At 36.4% G+C, this 20,584-nt stretch overlaps 1 protein-coding gene across 7 annotated transcripts in view; it reads right to left on the reverse strand.

Annotated features, from left to right (window-relative positions):
• Positions 1-20,584, reverse strand: part of LOC125252597 (transcription factor 4-like) — a 179,629-nt gene that overhangs the window by 76,166 nt on the left and 82,879 nt on the right. For all 7 annotated transcript variants that reach the window (XM_048166028.1, XM_048166027.1, XM_048166032.1 and 4 more), the window contains one exon: positions 12,686-12,744. In XM_048166028.1, coding sequence (XP_048021985.1) covers positions 12,686-12,744 — 59 coding nt within the window. The remainder of the gene's footprint in view (positions 1-12,685; positions 12,745-20,584) is intronic.

Here is a 20,584-nt window from a genome sequence, read left to right on the forward strand (position 1 = left end):
TAAAATGATACATTTTCTGCCCGGTGTTTTACTTAATCTTTGCAATCTGCAACCATGACCGAAGAAGTGCTGATGATCTGAAAACACAAACAAACATGTAAGCTGGAGTTTAGTGATCTCCATTTGAGAGATTCTGCTCAATCGAAAAAGTGAGTCAGTCACTTGTGCAGTTTGTGTGACTAAATCTGCCATCAAACCTTCGGCGATGAACTGTAATAAATCCAAACATGAATCTCGACTATATTGTTTGTGGCATTAGGAATTTCACTGTTTTAATTTGTGAGTTTCTTGTTTTACCAGTTTTCATAATGTAGACAGAGAGTGTGTCAATTTATATGATAGACTATAATAAATCATAAAACTAGATGGTCAAATAAACCATGTGTATTAAATGACATTCTCTTGATTTGTGCTTATAGGTGAAAATGCAATAATAATATTATAATTTTGAGTAAAATAATCATTACTGGTTTAACCATTATGCAGCATGGTGAAAAGTTTAAAGCTTGCCTAAACAAAAACAAAACAAGTTTGACTAAATATGATAAAAACTAAAAAGTACATTTGACATAGTACTAAGATAGCTGATGAAATTAACACTACTCATCGCACTGCTGGCGTTTTTAGATACACAGCGCTCCCACTGAAAACAATTGCTGGTCAACAGTCTCAAAATGAATTTAACCATTTCTCATCATTCATTTTTAATCATTATGTACAGAAAATAATGTTAAATGTGTCTCCCAGAATGCTATGCAAATAAAAAGTGATTAAACAGTGATTAAGTAATCTAAACGAATGTTTCTGCTGGACAGCAATGATATGAAATGGACATTAAAAGACTGATGCCTCAGAAAAAGACTCTTACTGTACGTGTCTCCTCTAGAGATCTCAGATTTGCTCAATACAATCGCAGTCATTTCTCATCAAACAATCTGAGCTCATTTCAATACTGGATGACATTTGAGTCGGTTTTAATTCTCCTAATGAACTTCTTAACACTTGAGAGCAACATCTGAGCAATAAAACTTTCTGGGGGAAAAACAGAAGAAGAATGAGACAGAAAAGAAGCAGTGAGATGGATGTTGGGCGAGTGAAAGAAGAAGTGCAGAGGGAAGCAGGGAGGCTAAAAAGAGCAGGAGGCCTGAAACAGATGAATGAGGACCCCCATGAGCACTCCATCTCCTCGGGTCGGTCCATGCTAAATGGCCCGCGGTCTGCGGGTCTGGTGGACCCACGGGGGGCCTGTTCCCCTCGGACCCGCGGCCTTCCGACGCCCATGAGATTTGCCCGCGACGGGCCACCGTAGACGCGGCCCACCCCGCCTTAAAACTACAGCCAAACTCAGAGAACATCAGAAATCTGAGGCAACCGAGAGAGATCAAACCTCCGGCTAATGAGTACAGACAGCAGAACCACAGGAGAAACCACTGAGAGAGACGGACGTCATCATCATCATCGACTGGCTTACATCACATGATCTGTGTCTGTTCAGAATAGCACACTACTCTAAAACAAAGCACAATGTGTGAGAGTGCAGCTAAAAATGATGTTGTTCAAAAGCTGCATGACTTTCTTTGTTCTTCTGCAGAACACGTGCACAAAAAAGATATTTCAAAGAAAGAAATGTGTTTTTTTTCATATAATGAAAGTCAATGGGGTCCAAAACAACACTGAGACACTATTTTTAATATATCTTCTTTCAGGTTCAGTAAATGATGACAGAAGGATTTAGCAATCTGAAGGAACGAAATAGTAAAACATTCGGATGATTTAGCAAATCGAAGGAAAGAAATAGTAAAACTTTCGGACGATTTAGCAAATCGAGAAAAAAAGCAGTGAGATGGATGTTGGGCGAGTGAAAGAAGGAGTGCAGAGGGAACGAAATTGTTAATCGTGTGCACTATTTAGCAAATTGAGGGAACGAAATAGAAAAACGTCTGTACAATTTAGCAAATCGAGGGAACGAAATAGTAAAACGTCTGTACAATTTAGCAAATCGAGGGAATGAAATAGTAAAACGTCTGTACAATTTAGCAAATCGAGGGAACGAAATAGTAAAACGTCTGTACAATTTAGCAAATCGAGGGAACGAAATAGTAAAACGTCTGTACAATTTAGCAAATCGAGGGAATGAAATAGTAAAACGTCTGTACAATTTAGCAAATCGAGGGAACGAAATAGTAAAACGTCTGTACAATTTAGCAAATCGAGGGAACGAAATAGTAAAACGTCTGTACAATTTAGCAAATCGAGGGAACGAAATAGTAAAACGTCTGTACAATTTAGCAAATCGAGGGAACGAAATAGTAAAACGTCTGTACAATTTAGCAAATCGAGGGAATGAAATAGTAAATCGTGTGCACTATTTAGCAAATCAAGGGAACGAAATAGTAAAACGTCTGTACAATTTAGCAAATCGAGGGAACGAAATAGTAAAACGTCTGTACAATTTAGCAAATCGAGGGAACGAAATAGAAAAACGTCTGTACAATTTAGCAAATCGAGGGAACGAAATAGTAAAACGTCTGTACAATTTAGCAAATCGAGGGAACGAAATAGTAAAACGTCTGTACAATTTAGCAAATCGAGGGAACGAAATAGTAAAACGTCTGTACAATTTAGCAAATCGAGGGAATGAAATAGTAAATCGTGTTCACTATTTAGCAAATCGAGGGAACGAAATAGTAAAATGTGTGCACTATTTAGCAAATCGAGGGAACGAAATAGTAAAACATCCGCACTATTTAGCAAATCGAGGGAACGAAATAGTAAAACGTCTGTACAATTTAGCAAATCGAGGGAACGAAATTGTTAATCGTGTGCACTATTTAGCAAATCGAGGGAACGAAATAGAAAAACGTCTGTACAATTTAGCAAATCGAGGGAACGAAATAGTAAAACGTCTGTACAATTTAGCAAATCGAGGGAACGAAATAGTAAAACGTCTGTACAATTTAGCAAATCGAGGGAACGAAATAGTAAAACGTCTGTACAATTTAGCAAATCGAGGGAATGAAATAGTAAATCGTGTTCACTATTTAGCAAATCGAGGGAACGAAATAGTAAAATGTGTGCACTATTTAGCAAATCGAGGGAACGAAATAGTAAAACATCCGCACTATTTAGCAAATCGAGGGAACGAAATAGTAAAACGTCTGTACAATTTAGCAAATCGAGGGAACGAAATTGTTAATCGTGTGCACTATTTAGCAAATCGAGGGAACGAAATAGAAAAACGTCTGTACAATTTAGCAAATCGAGGGAACGAAATAGTAAAACGTCTGTACAATTTAGCAAATCGAGGGAACGAAATAGTAAAACGTCTGTACAATTTAGCAAATCGAGGGAATGAAATAGTAAATCGTGTTCACTATTTAGCAAATCGAGGGAACGAAATAGTAAAATGTGTGCACTATTTAGCAAATCGAGGGAACGAAATAGTAAAACATCCGCACTATTTAGCAAATCGAGGGAACGAAATAGTAAAACGTCTGTACAATTTAGCAAATCGAGGGAACGAAATTGTTAATCGTGTGCACTATTTAGCAAATCGAGGGAACGAAATAGAAAAACGTCTGTACAATTTAGCAAATCGAGGGAACGAAATAGTAAAACGTCTGTACAATTTAGCAAATCGAGGGAACGAAATAGTAAAACGTCTGTACAATTTAGCAAATCGAGGGAACGAAATAGTAAAACGTCTGTACAATTTAGCAAATCGAGGGAATGAAATAGTAAATCGTGTTCACTATTTAGCAAATCGAGGGAACGAAATAGTAAAACATCTGCACTATTTAGCAAATCGAGGGAACGAAATAGTAAAACGTCTGTACAATTTAGCAAATCGAGGGAACGAAATTGTTAATCGTGTGCACTATTTAGCAAATCGAGGGAACGAAATAGTTAATCGTGTGCACTATTTAGCAAATCGAGGGAACGAAATAGTAAATCGTGTGCACTATTTAGCAAATCGAGGGAACGAAATAGTAAATCGTGTTCACTATTTAGCAAATCGAGGGAACGAAATAGTAAATCGTGTTCACTATTTAGCAAATCGAGGGAACGAAATAGTAAATCGTGTTCAATATTTAGCAAATCGAGGGAACGAAATAGTAAATCGTGTTCACTATTTAGCAAATCGAGGGAACGAAATAGTAAATCGTGTTCACTATTTAGCAAATCGAGGGAACGAAATAGTAAATCGTGTTCAATATTTAGCAAATCGAGGGAACGAAATAGTAAAATGTGTGCACCATTTAGCAAATCGAGGGAACGAAATAGTAAAACATCCGCACGATTTAGCAAATCGAGGGAAATAAATAGTAAATAATGTGCACTATTTCGCAAATCAAGGGAACTTAGTAAAATATCCATACGATTTAGCAAATCGAGGGAACACCTCACTATGTTGCATATATATATATATATATATATATATATATATATATATATATATATATGTGTGTGTGTGTGTCATGGGACATAAGTTTTTTAAATATAAGTTGTTGTATACTGTTTCACTTTCTATTATGTTTTAAGCAGTATATGTTATGCCGTGTGCAGCAGGCTAGTATTCCATCCTGACCAGCCACATGATGATGAAGTGTTCACACTGCTCTGGAATGCCATCATCACACACTCACACACACACGCTCACCATTGAGTAATGAGGCAGTGATGAGCGCATCCCGCAGCGCGGGGGTCAAAGGTCAGAGAACTGTCTCAGCTGCTGCCGAGGAGCCGTGATGACACAGCAGAGTGTGTGTATGTGTGTGTGTGTGTGTGCGGTGAACTAATCCACCTTTATGCACACAGTCCGAACTGAATCCCCCTCCATTGCTTCCCAAAACACACACACACACACACACACACACATCAGAGCTCCACAGGAGAAAACTGATGCATGTGAGCGTCTCCTCCAGTCTTCAGGAAGGAGCCATTAATTATGAGAACACAGTACAGCACACCTGTACACACACAGCTGATGCTGAAACACACGCACAGACACACATTCTCAGATGTCTCAAGAGTTCAGGTATGGTAGGTAACCATGTCTGTCGGTCTGTAACATACCAAAACAGAAGAATTATGAATGAACATGGCTGTTAATGCATCATTTAAGCTCATATGCAGCGCTCACATGATGCACTACTGCACCAGAAACAAAGTGCATTTTAAAATCACCTTATTTGGATGGAAATATTTATATATATATAGATGAACATGCAACATATAGATGTCACATGACACCAGTGTAGCATACTATACTATTTTAGCATACTGTTTCACATTCTAAATAGTATGCAGTACACTAGTATTCCATGCTGAACGGCCACAGACACAGTTGAAACACAACAAAGTACTCCTTTAATCTCCAGAGCGGTGAAACAGAAACATCTGAGCAAGGATCAGGCCTATCCCACAATGCTCTCTGCTCAGGACACATCTTACACAGCGCTCGGTGTCAAAGCGAACGCTGCACGCGGCCAGTCAAAAGACGAGCGCTTCACACTCAGGCTCTTTCCTTTAGGAAGCGCAGCGAGACAAACACCTCGGAAACGGATCGGCGCCAGAACCGGCGGCCGAGAGGAACGAGAGGAAATCTGCACCTCTCATCCTGTCTGCATCTGTTTATCCGTCTCACTCTCGCTGGCACGACGCCTCAATAACAGACAGGAAGAGAGCAGAGACGACATCCAAAGCCATTTATCTGAGAGGTAAAATGCAATGAAAAGGTAAATGCGGGTATAAATGAATATTTGTAAACCCATTAAAGTGGAGGTGATGTTAGCGGAGTCTGAAAATAACCACGCGTTTGTGTGTGTGTAAGAGTCCTCACACTGATTTCTGGCTCTCGTCACCTAGCGAAGCTTTAGCACAGGAAGAGGAATTGGATGCAAAGAGACGGCAGGTGAAGACACACACACACACGGGCCTTTTTACAGCAGGGCTTTTAACAAGGGGCAATTAACACTTTGACGTGCAACAAGGAGAAAAGTACTCGAGCAGACAAGCAGCTAAATATCAGAGAGACATGAGGAGTAATCACACACACACACACACACACATGCATAAGTGTAAATCACCGCTTTTTCAAACAAAAAAATAACATCTCGAGTTAAACATCAAATCATAAACGAGTCGTGAACAGCAAGTCAAATAGAGCGAATGACGCACACATGCATAACACTCCTATACAGACTATACAGAGCCTGGACACTGAGCAAGTCAAGACAGATTTACAATAAGAACATTTAAAGGGGTCATATGATGCTTTTTTTTTTTGATGATTGTGTGTTTAATGTGTCTGTTTGAGCATGAAAAAGTATCAGTGTTTCTGAACTCTCTGAAACGCCTCCATTGTAGTCTAGTTCACAATATTCCTCATCTAAATAATTCATATGCAGAATAAAGGGGCGGGGCCTGGTTGAGTTAGTTAGTAGTGCCTGCGTCTCAATGTGCAAACTATCCATCCTAAATAGTATGTGACATTCGTCATTTTCAATACTATTTAGAGCGGATAGGGTGGATAGTATGCACATTGGGATGCAGGGAGTGTGTTGAAACTGGTGGTCATGGTAAGGGGCGGGACATTTCCCAAATGACCAATCAGAGCACATTGTGCTTTTCAGAAGGAGGGGCTTCATAGAGACAGGAACTAAACAGAGCGTTACTGACAGACTGGGAAGAGAGGAGCTAATGAAATCTTTAAAAAAAAATTATAATAAATAAAAATACTTTTAAATAATTAAATAATTAAAAAATAAAACCAAACAAAATTAAATGATAAGAAGTGAATAACTAATGCAATAATAAAAAAATGAAATTAAATGAATTGATGAGGATCAAATAATTAATGAAATCATAAAAATTTAAAATTAAAATAAATAATTTCCAATAAAAACAAATCAAAATGCAAAGTGAATAACCAATGAAATCACAAAAAATGTCAAATTCAATTATTTTAAAATTAAAACAATGAAAATGAGTTGATGAGAAGCTAATAATTAATGAAATCATAAAAATGTGATTAAATAATTTTAAAATCAAAACAATCAAATTGAGTTGATGAGAAGCAAATAACTAATGAATTATAAAAAAATGAAATTAGTTTTAAAATAAAAACAATGAAAATGAGTTAATAAGAGGCAAATAATTAAAGAAATCCAAAAAAAATAAAGTATATTATTCTGTTTATTTTATTTTTTACAAATATTTTATAATGAAAAATTTATGCAAAAAGTAAATGAATACATTTAGAATAAATGCAATCAAAGCACTTATTAAAAAAGATTAAATTTTCATTTGTTGACTAATGGACATCAGAGAACTGTGAACATGTGAATGTGTTGTTAAATTAATGAAATATTAACTTAAAATTTAGTTATTTACTTATTTACTAGTTTTTAATTACTTCATTTCGTATCAAAATGTGTCTGCATTTCATTTTATCTTCGGATTGGTCAACACCGATGTGTGTGTGTGTGTGTGTTCATGCCTTTGTGTGTGGGAGAGTTTGAGATGTGTCTGCTGTGGAAACATTTTAGGAATGTGTGTGTGTGTGTGTGTGTGTGTGTGTGTGTGTGTGTGTGTGTGTGTGTAGCCTTGACCAGCAACCCAATCACAGTCTGAGACTCTGCACAGGAAACGGACACACACACACACACACACACACACACACACACACACACACACACACACACACACACACACACACACACACACACACACACTCACACAGATGTTTCCATATCAGAGCACCACTCAACTGCAGCTGTACTCTTTCTCTCACAAACACACACATTGCATAAATGACATTGTCATGTGACCCGTGAGCGTCTTTATCTCTGCAATGCAATAAAACCCTTCTGATCCAACCTCTGTGTGTGTGTGTGTGTGTGAAATATGTTTATTTGTGTTGCTGTTAACTCATATTCACACTGTAACTCACTTACATCCACACACACAATAAACCACCACACAATAATAATTCATGTTGACTCTGTACATAATTTCTTGCGTTATTATTTTTACGTGTTATATTACAGCATATGACCAGCTGAGACCCTCCGTCTGTCTGTCTGTGAGAGAGAGAGAGAGAGTTTTCGTTCCTACCACCATTAGATTAATAAACCAGATTTTGCTGTGCGGTTGCTAACGTGCTCCAAATGTTAAAATGTTGCATGTTAGTGTGTTGCTATGCAGTTGCTATGGTGCTGTGGGTGGTTGCTAGGTGCTTTCTTACCATCACGCGTGAAAAGACAAACACTGCTGAATTAGCTCACTTTCAATCTGAATTGAATTGACCACACCCACAGGAAGATGAATTGGACAGGAAGAGGAATTGAAGTGTGGTAATGCATTCTGTCTACTGAAAGCCTATAAAGACTGTCAAAATATATTATCAAAATGTTCTTTATCAAGCCAACATTGAAAGTTTGTCTTGTGCATTTATAGTTAAAAATGAGAGTTACCTGAATTTCTTTACATTTAAATTAGTTTTTAATTCCACTTTCTTTACGTCAAGTCAAGTCAAGTCACCTTTATTTATATAGCGCTTTTTACAATACAGATTTGTGTCAAAGCAGCTTTACATTGATTACTGGTATATAATTTTGGCTGCACAGCAGCTCTTAAAGAATAGTGTCAATGCAGGCAGATCAAAGCACTGTTGAATATCAATGTCAAGTCAAATGTCAATTTACATTTAAAATAAATTTGCAATTCTCCATCCTGTTTGCAACCTCAATTCAGTTGAGTTGAACTAGAATTTAAAAGGCATTATGAGTTCAATTCTGAATGATGCAAAATAAAATAAAATATAACAAAATAAAATAAATAGTAAAAACATAAAAAATAAAATAAATGAAATAAAATAAAATAATATAAAACAAAAACATAAATAAAATACAATAAAAAAAAAATAAAAAAATAAAATAAATGAAATAAAATAAATTCAAATAATACAAAACAAAATAAAATAAAACAAAAAATGAATAAATGAAATAAAATAAAAATATAACAAAATAAAATAAATAGTAAAAAAAATAAAAATAAAATAAATGAAATAACAATATAAAACAATAAAACAATAAATAAATAAATAAATGAAATAAAACAATAAAATAAAAGGTAAAAAATAAAAATAAAATAAATGAAATAAAATAAAATAATAATATAAAACAAAAAATAAATAAATAAAATACAATAAAATATAATAAAAAATAAAATAAAATAAAATAACAAAAAATAAAAATAATTTAAAAAATATATTAATTATATTAAAGTATATTTTTAAAAGACATTTAATTTTTAGGGATTTTTAGAATTAATTAATTAACACTAATAACAACAGTAGTAATAATAATGACGGCTTTAAACCACTTTATTTCATATTTAATGATTGATGAGGAAGTGTTTAAAGCAAGGTTAACTTATTATTGTTAACTAAACCTAAAATGCAGATCACACACACACACACACACACACACACACACACACACACACACACACACACACACACACACACACTCTCTTCACTGTGACGTCTAAATCCTGTTTTTGGCAGCGGCTGATGTTTCAGGATTAGCTCTGGTCTGAATGCGAGTGAGTGTGTGTGTCACGACCCAGAGCGCTGGAAACATCTCCCCTAGCTAGTGAGCTTCCGTTTGGAGCACCATCTCAAGGTCACGCAGGGGTCAAAGGTCAGATCTGTCCGGTCAGGTACGAGAAACCGGTCAGCTCACATTCAGCTCAGAATAAACATGAGATTTTTGCAGATATGTTCTAATAAAACTGATTTTAAAAGTAATATCGAGAGGATAGATGAAGTGAGGACCTCCTCATGCGAATTCACCCACCCTTCCCAGAATTCCAAGCGACACAGGATTTTAAAGCGACATAAATGCTGTCGGATGCGTTACACCGTTCTGTCACTCACATCCCGACGGTCCGCCTTCCTCTGATGGGTTTGTCTTGTAAACTGTCAGGAAAGATTAATTCGAGAGCGAGCTCGCAGTTCTGAAGACCCTGCTGGCGACCCGCAAACCCGGCGAGTGAGAAAACTTTCCACAAACTCACGTTAACACCAGTCGCATCACTTCAGACCGCATTTGCATGCTGGATTAATTAGGCGCGTTTCCATGGCTGCCATTCTTCTAACTTCAATGTGAAGTGTGTCATTTTCTGGATGTTAAAACACTTTCTCACAAGAAGTGAGAGTCACTGTAAGTCTGAAGATTGAAACGTCGTGACGCTTTCAGAACATTGATCTGTTTGTTTGAAGAACCGACAACTTTTGAATTAAATATTCAGCCAGAACAACCTACAAACTGCTGAACATCCTTATGGACCATCATGGAGATGTAATAATCACTCTGAGATGCTGAGATCACCCCAAAAACTGGCTTAGGTGTGAACAATTACCATACAGCACTATACATGTTTGGTATATCATCTCGTCCACACAGAAGTAGGCCAAAACCGGTAATAAATGTTTTAAAGGGGCCTCTTTCACAAGATGTAATCTCCAGAATGTGTGTGTGAAGTTTCAGCTCAAAATACCCCACAGATCATTTATTATAGCTTGTCAAATTTGCCCCTATTTGGGTGTGAGCAAAAACACGCCTGTTTTTGTGTGTGTCGCTTTAAATGCAAATGAGCTGCTGCTCCCCGCCCCCTTTCCAGAAGAGGGCGGAGCTTTAACAGCTCAACAACAACAAAGCTGGAGAATCTCACGCAGCCAAAATGACGAAAGTGTTCAGCCTTACATTGTTCAAACCGGAGTCGACACTGATGGAGAGACTCAGGAAGAAGTTACAACTTTTAGACGTTTCTGAATGGTTAGTGGATAAATTGATGTAGTTGCTGTGGAGTTGATTCAACTCATCCACTAGCATGTGCCGTCATGTTAATCTTTTGTGTTGAATTGACCCTCGTTTGTGAAGCAGTCCTTTACAATATTGCAGTAAGTAAATAAAATGCCTTCAGTTAAACATGAAAAACACAAAAATTAAAAAGTAGACTCCAAAAAGCAAACTACTATAAATGAACACATTATGGAGTGGTTAAACTGAAACAGGTCTATTCTTGATGTTGTATCTGGCTGTTTGAACATCCATATGTCTCTTAATATAAACACGATGGGCTGGTGAGAGATCGTACACACACACACACACACACACACACACACACACACACACACACACACACACAGAGCTGTATGCGTTCATATATGTGCTTTAGCAGAAGCGTGCTACAGGGCCATCTGCTAACGGTACCGGCTGCAATGCAAACAAACCGCTTGTTTATTTATTTATTCCACTACAGAAACTCCAACAGCTGCTATTCGTTTGAAATATCACGTTTAAAATTTATTTCACCTAAAAAGATGCAGAACAACTACCGGAAATAACTCAACAATGACTGCTGTAATTACTATTGATCATTACTAACTTTTCCTCTCTTAGGAAAATAAAAAATCAAGAGTTTCTCCTAGAAAATTCAAAGGGTTAGTTCACCCAAAAATGAAAATAATGTCATTTATTACTTACCCTCATGTCGTTCCACACCCGTAAGACCTTCATTCATCTTCAGAACACAAATTAAGATATTTTTGATGAAATCCGATGGCTCAGTGAGGCCTGAGCAATGACATTTCCTCTCTCAAGATCCATTAATGTACTAAAAACATATTTAAATCAGTTCATGTGAGTACAGTGGTTCAATATTAATATTATAAAGTGATGAGAATATTTTTGGTGCGCCAAAAAAAACAAAATAATGACTTATTTAGTGATGGCCGATTTCAAAACACTGCTTCAGGAAGCTTCGGAGCGTTATGAATCAGCGTATCGAATCATGATTCGGATCGCAAAAGTCACGTGATTTCAGCAGTTTGGCGGTTTGACACGCGATCCGAATCATGATTCGACACAAAAGATTCATATTCACATTCCTGAAGCAGTGTTTTGAAATCGGCCATCACTAAATAAGTCGTTATTTTGTTTTTTTTCGGCGCTCCAAAAATATTCTCATCGCTTTATAATATTAATATTGAACCACTGTACTCACATGAACTGATTTAAATATGTTTTTAGTACATTAATGGATCTTGAAATGAGGAAATGTCACTGCTGGCTATGCAGGCCTCACTGAGCCATCGGATTTCATCAAAAATATCTTAATTTGTGTTCTGAAGATGAATTCTTACGGGTGTGGAGCGACATGAGAGTGCATAATAAATGACAATATTTTCATTTTTGGGTGAACTAACCCTTTAAGACTTTTATTAAAGACTCTTCCAGTCATTTTTGATAACTGGATAAGGTTTTAAAAATATTTTGGAGAGAGTGTGCTCATACATTTCTAGTCGAAAATGTATATTTTTTTATGATTTCATTCATTTCTATGGCTTTTAAAGACCTGGAAATCACATATATCAATATATTACATATGAAATGTCAAGGTTTTCCAATTTGTCAGATGATTCTCCTGAGAAAAGATCTCAAACTGTGCTCAGATACAAAACCTGCAACCAAAACTGAGAGATCTCAATATAAACTCATCAAACAGACTCGTCCCAGATGATGACCAGCGGCTCATTCGGGTGTTTTCTGCTTTAGGAGAAACATCTGAGACATCTTGAGCAGATAATGAGCAATCCTCACTGAGGGTTTCTTACCTGACAGCCGTGAATGCTGGAGTCTCGTCCGTAAGAGTACGACGCTCGCTCCGTTTTACCTGTTTAAAGAGACGAAGGACAGATCATTAGCACATGAATTCATTACTCTTCAACTCAATCTAAATATAAACATTTGTTGATCTTCTAATAACGTCCTTTAAAAGGATGAGCGACAATGGGACGAAACGACGGCAAAAGCCAGCGGCGGCCGCGTGAATTCCCACACGGACAGCTGGCGTGAGGCTCACAAACGCCTCGCTTTCAATCGGCGCTTTTCAAGACCTTCAAACATCACAAGCTCTATTTATTTCCGCAGGTTGAAGTCAGACGCCTTTGACGAACAGAATCTGCTCTGGTTTGTGTTAAATGAAAGAATGAAGATGTTTGACTTGTGTTTTGTTTTACTGATGTTGCCAGAACAAAGAAACGCCAGGGAAGTAGACGACGAGCGGTTCGGGCTCCTTTAGAGGCAAGCGGGCATGTGAAATCTGGTATTAGCAGAATAAAGACCTTCTCAAAGTCTCACAAACACTCGTCTACAGGCTGTTAATTATATAGAAGAACATGCTTGAATGCGCCCTGCCTTGAGCTGCACTGGGACGGGCAGGAGCGCAGCCAAACACACACACACTGCAAATATTGTTAAAGTCTTGTGACCTCATCCAGTCATAATCAAATGAGCCCAATTACAGAAGCCTGCTCATGTTCTCCTTCTGACAGACCAACCTGAGCCGTCCGCTACGCTGTGTAAACGTCCAAATACATCCTTTTTAATAAAGACAACAGTGCTGTTCAATATGCAAACATTATTTCAACTATTAAAGTCTTTGCTATGCATCACAAAAATGACTGTACAGTAAAACTATAGATAAAAAAATCAACAAAAACAACAGCTATTTACTAATGCAAACACTTAAATTTCTATTATAGCTCAAAAGAATTAACCATAGAGTAAAACAAAGTATTATCATCATTATAATACTCTAAAAGCATCATAAATGAAGACAATTTCAGTAGTCGTGATTTATGTGTCAAAAGCCCATTTAGACAACAAAGCTATTCACTACACTAAACAATGCTGGGTTAAAAACAACCCAAGTTGGGTTGAAAATGGATAAACCCAGCGGTAGGGTTAGATCCAACGTGCTGGGTAGTTTTATTTAACCAACTATTGTTTAAAAATGACTATATGTCTGGCTTAAAATGAACACAATATGTTGGAAATTAAAAATCAGACACATAATTATTAGAGGCAACAATAATAATCAAAAGGTGAACATTTATTAATAAGCAATTTAATAAATGTTTATTGCTTATTATTCTTTAAACCTATTGATAAAGGTTCATTTCCAACATATTTTAGGTTCATTTTAAGCAAGCAAACAATAGTTGAGTTAAATAAAACTACCCAGCATGTTTGGAAAACATTTAGCCCAACCTCTAGGTCAAAACAGCCCAATCGCTGGGTTTGTCCATATTTAAACCAGCTTTGGTTGTTTTTAACCCAGCATTTTTGTAGAGTGCAAAATAAATGTTCAAACGCTAAAATTTCTACTTTCTCTCAAAATATACCAAACAAAAAACATCCTACAATGAAATCCGTTTTATTATTTCCCAAATTCCATTTTATTTTTTCCCAAATTCCCAAATTTTTTCTGTGTTAATCTTTCTGGATTCCGTTTTTTTCCGTTTTATTTATTTGTTGACTCCATTTTAATGGTTAAATTAAATTTTAGTAATCAAAATAGCATGTCTAATTTATTAAAATAATGAATCTTGTCCAATTTACCAACAATTTAATAAAAGTTTAACAAAAAAAATTAAAAACAATTTAGGGCCCTATGATAAACGTTTTATTCTTTCCCCTCAAATTTTATTTTTACCAAATTCTGTTTTCTGGATTCCATTTGAATGCTTTAATTCCATTTTAATAATCAAAAAGCATGTCTAATTAATTGAATTCTTCAAAACAACAATATTAATTATTTATATAAAAAATATATTTTTATGATTTTTTTTCTTAAGAAGTTCTGTTGTGTATTTAAATTTTTCTGTCAATCAAATGAACGCATACCATTTAATTTATCTTTTAATCATGAAATTAAACTTTTTTGTCAAACAATGTGCTGCACAACAGAGCTTTACTGTTAAAATTAAAACAGGGAAGAAAGACTGAGATTATTGTTTAAAATATATTTTAATAATTTATTGTTAAATTAATCTAAATTCTACTGTACAACAGTAAAATGTTTCTGTCAAGTTAAATCGAACTTTTATTTTGACGGTTTGCCTAGAGCTTTGAGTTTCTCTGTGTTTATGACAGTAGTTTTCTCAAACGAAGCGGTTAAATGCTGATGAAGTGACTTTCAGAGCAGCTCTGGAGATGAATTTGTGCGTTCATATAGTGAGGCGACAGAGGACGAAAACACCACGAGCGTCGCACGTGCTTCAGCGTGTGTGCGCCTGCGCGATTGTGTGTGAGGTAAATGAAACTGCGCTTCCGCATCATTCATTTCAGAGTCACACAGGCATGCAGGATTCATGTTTAAATAGTCTTTTTGTGGTTTAATATTCACAGTCACTAGTCTATATCGCTATTTAATTTACATGTGCTGACCTGCTTTTAATTCATTCATCAAAAATTTGACAAATTCCGTGACATTCCGCGTTATATAGTAAATTCCGTTTTTATGAATGGATTCCGCGATTCCGTCCGTGATTCTGTGATCGCGGAAATTATAGGGCCCTACTACAATCATCCACTATAACTCTAAAATCATCATAAATTCAGATAAAAATCAACAAAGACAACAAAAATACTGTAAAACTTCAAACGCTATAAATTACTCTATAAAAATGACCCTGGTTACCATAAAGTAAAATAAAGTACGTCTTACAGTCATCATAAGTGTAAAATCATTCATAAATTAATATGAAAATCTCATCAGTTGTGTTTTCTCGACATTTTATGTGTCAACAGCCCATCTGATTAAGCCATTTACTACTATAAACTCACTAAATTTACACTAAAATGCACACTTTCTCTCAAAAAATTACCATGTTAACAACAGAATAAAATAAAGTACATGCAGTACTATCATCATTATAACTCTAAAATCACACACACACACACACACACAGGAATCATTGTACTCTGCTCTGATCTGAACATTTTCCAGGTGGCGTCCCAGAACACGTCGAATCCTCAAAGGTTAAACAAGAGGTCAACCACTACCACATGCATGACCCGCGTCCAAACACACAACAAAACCTGCTGCATTCATCTGAATCATGAAGCAGAACACGTGAGGAACATCGTCTGAAGATCATGTAAATACTGTACACATGACGGCATACAGACGCTGAATGATTTCACACAAACACGGAGGGAGAAATAAATCTGTCTTGTTCTTCGGGACGTTCAACAGTTTCCGAGAACACTGGTCGTGTTTCCTCCTGAGTCCTGAGCTTTCGCTGGATTCAGAAAAACATCTTTCTAAATCCTGCTAATCCAGAGGACTGTGGAACTGGAAGTGGGAATGAAATCCGGAAGAGAGCTGGAATAGGACAGGAATGCCACAGACGGAACATCACTCCGGAAAACACACACATTGAGCACAGATGCTCGCGCTCTTCCTGTCTTGTGTTTGCTGTTACTTCACTTTATTCTTTAGCTTGTTCCAGATTTAAGACTTTTAAGACCTTTTTGAAATCAAAATTAAATTCTTATTTTTTTATGAAATATTGCAGTGCTTATAAATGATTTATCCAAGCACATTATTGTTTTAAATTCATGTTCCTCATAATCTTGAATCAGATTAACTTCCTCTTGCAGCGACATCTCCTCTTTTCTCTGAAGATGAGGGCGGGCAACCTGTCACTCACATGAGAACCACCAATAGCAAACCACAACCATCCAATCAACTCCCCACAGACAAAATCAAGCCCCGCCCTACATTTGTTCTTGTTTGAGAAGCGTTTCACTCAGAGATACAGCAATAGAGAACTTAAGTTTCATGCCAACTTTTTACTACAATTACATAATTATATTTCTACTCCACTTTGTTTTTTGATATATAAACATTTAAATGGTAGCTGTCATAAAAAATGACGGATTTATTCAATATTGAAGAACATTAAAAATTATAATGAATATGGTGCACATATTTAGCAAAATACTCCTCTGTAGAGTTCATTTTTCTATCTGACTAATGAGTTTATGGTCACTGAATATGTTTTTCTGAGGTAAATGTGACGTCACGTGACATTGAAGCTGTATTGACGTCTTTCCGAGGTTGAAACACTGATTGAGCGATTACACGAGACATGATACGGATTTCAGTAAGTTGTACTGTATATTTTAACATACCTTCAGATGTTCATGCATATTTATTTCACGCTATAACTGGTATTAAACTGGAGGAGACGATCAGTTCACGCACCCTTCTTCGCGCTTCCTCTCCTCTTGAACTAGGCGACACAGCGATCTGTCACGTGCCACATTAAAGAGCGCCATAACTTGAAATCTGAGACTTCACAAAGCTTATTGCGATTTATTGGATGGGAGATGCTCTACATACATTCATTCATCAACTGAAAACAGGCTAATCGATCTATGTCGGTTTATAAAATTGATAGAGAAATCGATTTTTTTACCCAGGCCTAATGAAATATATACACATTTGCATACAACAGAAAGTCTGAACATTGGATAAAGACAGGTTGAAAATGATTGTTTGATTTTGTTGACATACTGTTAAAGGTTTTAACAGAGGGGGTTTTGTAAATGAATCAAAAATACTGTCAACAACATTTTTGTTATTAGGAATAAAATGTTAAAAAACTGTAGGTTTTTTTAAAGTTTGGTGTATGTAAAGTAGGAATAATGTAGGAACTAGATTTTCTTTAAAATACACGTATAAATATGCTACTTAGGCTTCTGGAGTCGTTTTTTGTGAGAAAATTTTACTTCAGCATCTGAAAAATGCCAAATCAGAAGTGACGTAACGGGAGGGAGTGCGGTCAATATAAACAATAGGAAAACAATGGATCGCAATGACAGTTCGGACGCTGAGGAAATTGTAAATGTTTATTCATACTCGTATGACGGACCACAGCCATACAATTAGCCTGCTATGTGTTTCAGGAGACCAGAGACAGGCCAGGATTAGACAGAATAACGGTCAAAAGAGACAAATGGACTATATGCACGGTTACTTCCTGGTTGTTGTTAAGCCAGCTCGGGCATTTCCGGTGAACTGTTAGCTGTTCATTCTGTAGTCACTGTACATCGACACAAAAACATCAAGTGGTTGACTTTTTATTGTTGTATTCATATTTTAATGCAGTTATCACATTTACCTAATTTGCCAAAAAACAATTTTATTGATTGCAATAAAGACGAATCTATTGGGACCGTTTAAAAACATTCGTATCTGTAATTAGACACACACACTAATTTTTTCCAGCACTTCAAATGTTATTTTTAATGTGACGACCACAAACATTACTTGTTCATCCTTCTGAGAATGTCCCATTGTAAACCCGAACGTTTCAAAATGTAGGAAATTCAACATTTGATAGAAAACACTTATTTAAAAATAAAAAAGACAATAATTACCACTTTAACCAGCAAGTGGCGGCAGAGTATCATTTATTTGCGCATATATCAGCCATTTCCTCTAATCATTTTTCACTTCGTTTTTGACTAAATATTAAACATTATAAAATATCTAGGTTTAAAATACATTTTGTCAATGTGAAGTATGAAATACTCACAAAATCTCATGAAAAACAACTTTTCTTGTGAATGAATGACAGAAAGCGAGCGCCGCTCTCTCCCTTTGTAATCACAGCAGATGTCAGTCAGTGCAGCTCAAGATCAATAATTTCAGCACACTTGTGAAAACTCACATTTTATTCAGTTAATCTAACTAAAGTGCACAATAAATATTACATTTTTGAAGCTTTTTTTCACATAAAAGTGTGAAAACTGATGGTCGAATTGAATTTAGCCGAGGAGGAACACTGAGGTACGTATTTATTTATTTATTTGTTATGCCGTCTTAATGTTTGAATAACTAAATTAATGCTATGTCTGACTATTAAGTGACTATATTCTGATTATAAACTAAGTATTACACTACTGATGCTCAACAGCAAATGACTCATTTCACCGGAAGTTTTCCAGCTGGCTTATATTATTGCGGAAGTTCTAAAGAACGCTCTGTGCAATGAAATTGGAGTATTTGCATTACCAGCACATAATTCAAACTGTTTTGTGTGAGACTGTATGCATTTGTATATATAATTTGTATTCATCAGTGTTGAAATTGATTCACGTAAAAACGGTGAAGAAGCATCGCGTGTGTAAGTTCATTTAATATCATCATTTACAGTAGTATTACAATGATGAACTCCATCATATCGCCAGGATGATAATCCTCCAGTCTATAATGAACACGTTTTTTCGACGCAGATGCAGAAGTGAAGTCCCGTCTCTTCACCTGCACAAAACACACCCCGGCACGGACGATAGCAACATCCTTTTTCTTGTTAGTAAACCTCTGGACTCGATGTCCTGACAGGCTGGAGTTTGTGCAACCTCCACAAACACAATAATTTACCATGATTATGATAAATAGAATACAAAAACTACCGAAAACACACTAATTCACGACCGCTGTACCTGAATATCAATCTGCTCTGCACTGAGTCAACACAGAGCCCGGCGAACGACTCCCTCTCGTGACATAAAATGACGCGACGTTGAAAAAAAAGCGTGTTTTTACAGAGACCGTCACTTTATCTACTAAATTTGTGTGCTTATGTCCTGCAAAACATTTTTAAATCCTGCAGTACCTTTTTATATTTTCGTACAAGGTTATATATTCATCTCAAACCTGCAATATGCACTTTAAGAGTTTGTTTTCTTTCCTCCAGTCTGAAATAAAAATCTGAAAAACTGCAACAAACCTCATGACACTTTAATCAGTACATTTTTATGTGTTTTTGAGAGGTCAACCGAATGTTTTACAGTTTAATAATCACATTAGGCCTCAATTCCTGAAATTCAAGACCTCTAACATATTGATAATTAAGACACACTTTCTAAGACCTTAAATTTTACAGACACATTTGTTTGGTTCTTGTTCATTTCTCTGGCGTTTAACACCACAGATCTGCTGCTGGTTTCTCATGTTCCCTCATTAGTTCATGTCTTTGTTTCTGCGCTGGTATTTTAAGGCTAATAATATCGTTTTGCTCCGATCTCTTGACTTTTAGCACAGGCTGATTTCTGAGTCACGCTGAAGTTTCTCTGCGGTTTTGACAGGGTGTTTTCGGCACACGCATGACAGCCCCTCATTACACGGGAGAACGCGGCCCGTGAATAAGTGGTTTTGTTATGGATAATAACTGGCTCATAATCATCAGCTAGTCAAAGACAAACCCGCTCTGACTCATCCACACCGGCAGATTATGGATTATATTCAGAGTTTCCCAGAGTTTCTCCGGACCAGCTGCGTATCATCGCTGTCGTTAGCACACGTTACGCGAAACACAAACGTCATACGTTTTCCTCGGGAAAAACTGCTGAGAAGCACAAACGCGAGATATTTTGCTGGTTCGGGTTTCATTGCGCTAATAAATCGCGTTGACAAAATGAAGATTACATTCAATCTATCACGTCCGAGCCAAAAACACACGACAAAAACAGCTCAAACAGCAAAAACACATTGATTTGCATTCAGAAGTGATCATTACGACACAAAGCAGCGAGATCAAGACCGTCTCGCTGCCAAAACCGAGATCAAGCAGGTAGAATTAAGGCAGAAACGGGCCGTTATCAGCAGTCTTTCTCACACACACATGCCAGATTCATCCGTGCCAGAGTGTTCA

Source organism: Megalobrama amblycephala, linkage group LG18, assembly GCF_018812025.1.
Source record: "Megalobrama amblycephala isolate DHTTF-2021 linkage group LG18, ASM1881202v1, whole genome shotgun sequence".
NCBI classification, from domain to species: domain Eukaryota; kingdom Metazoa; phylum Chordata; class Actinopteri; order Cypriniformes; family Xenocyprididae; genus Megalobrama; species Megalobrama amblycephala.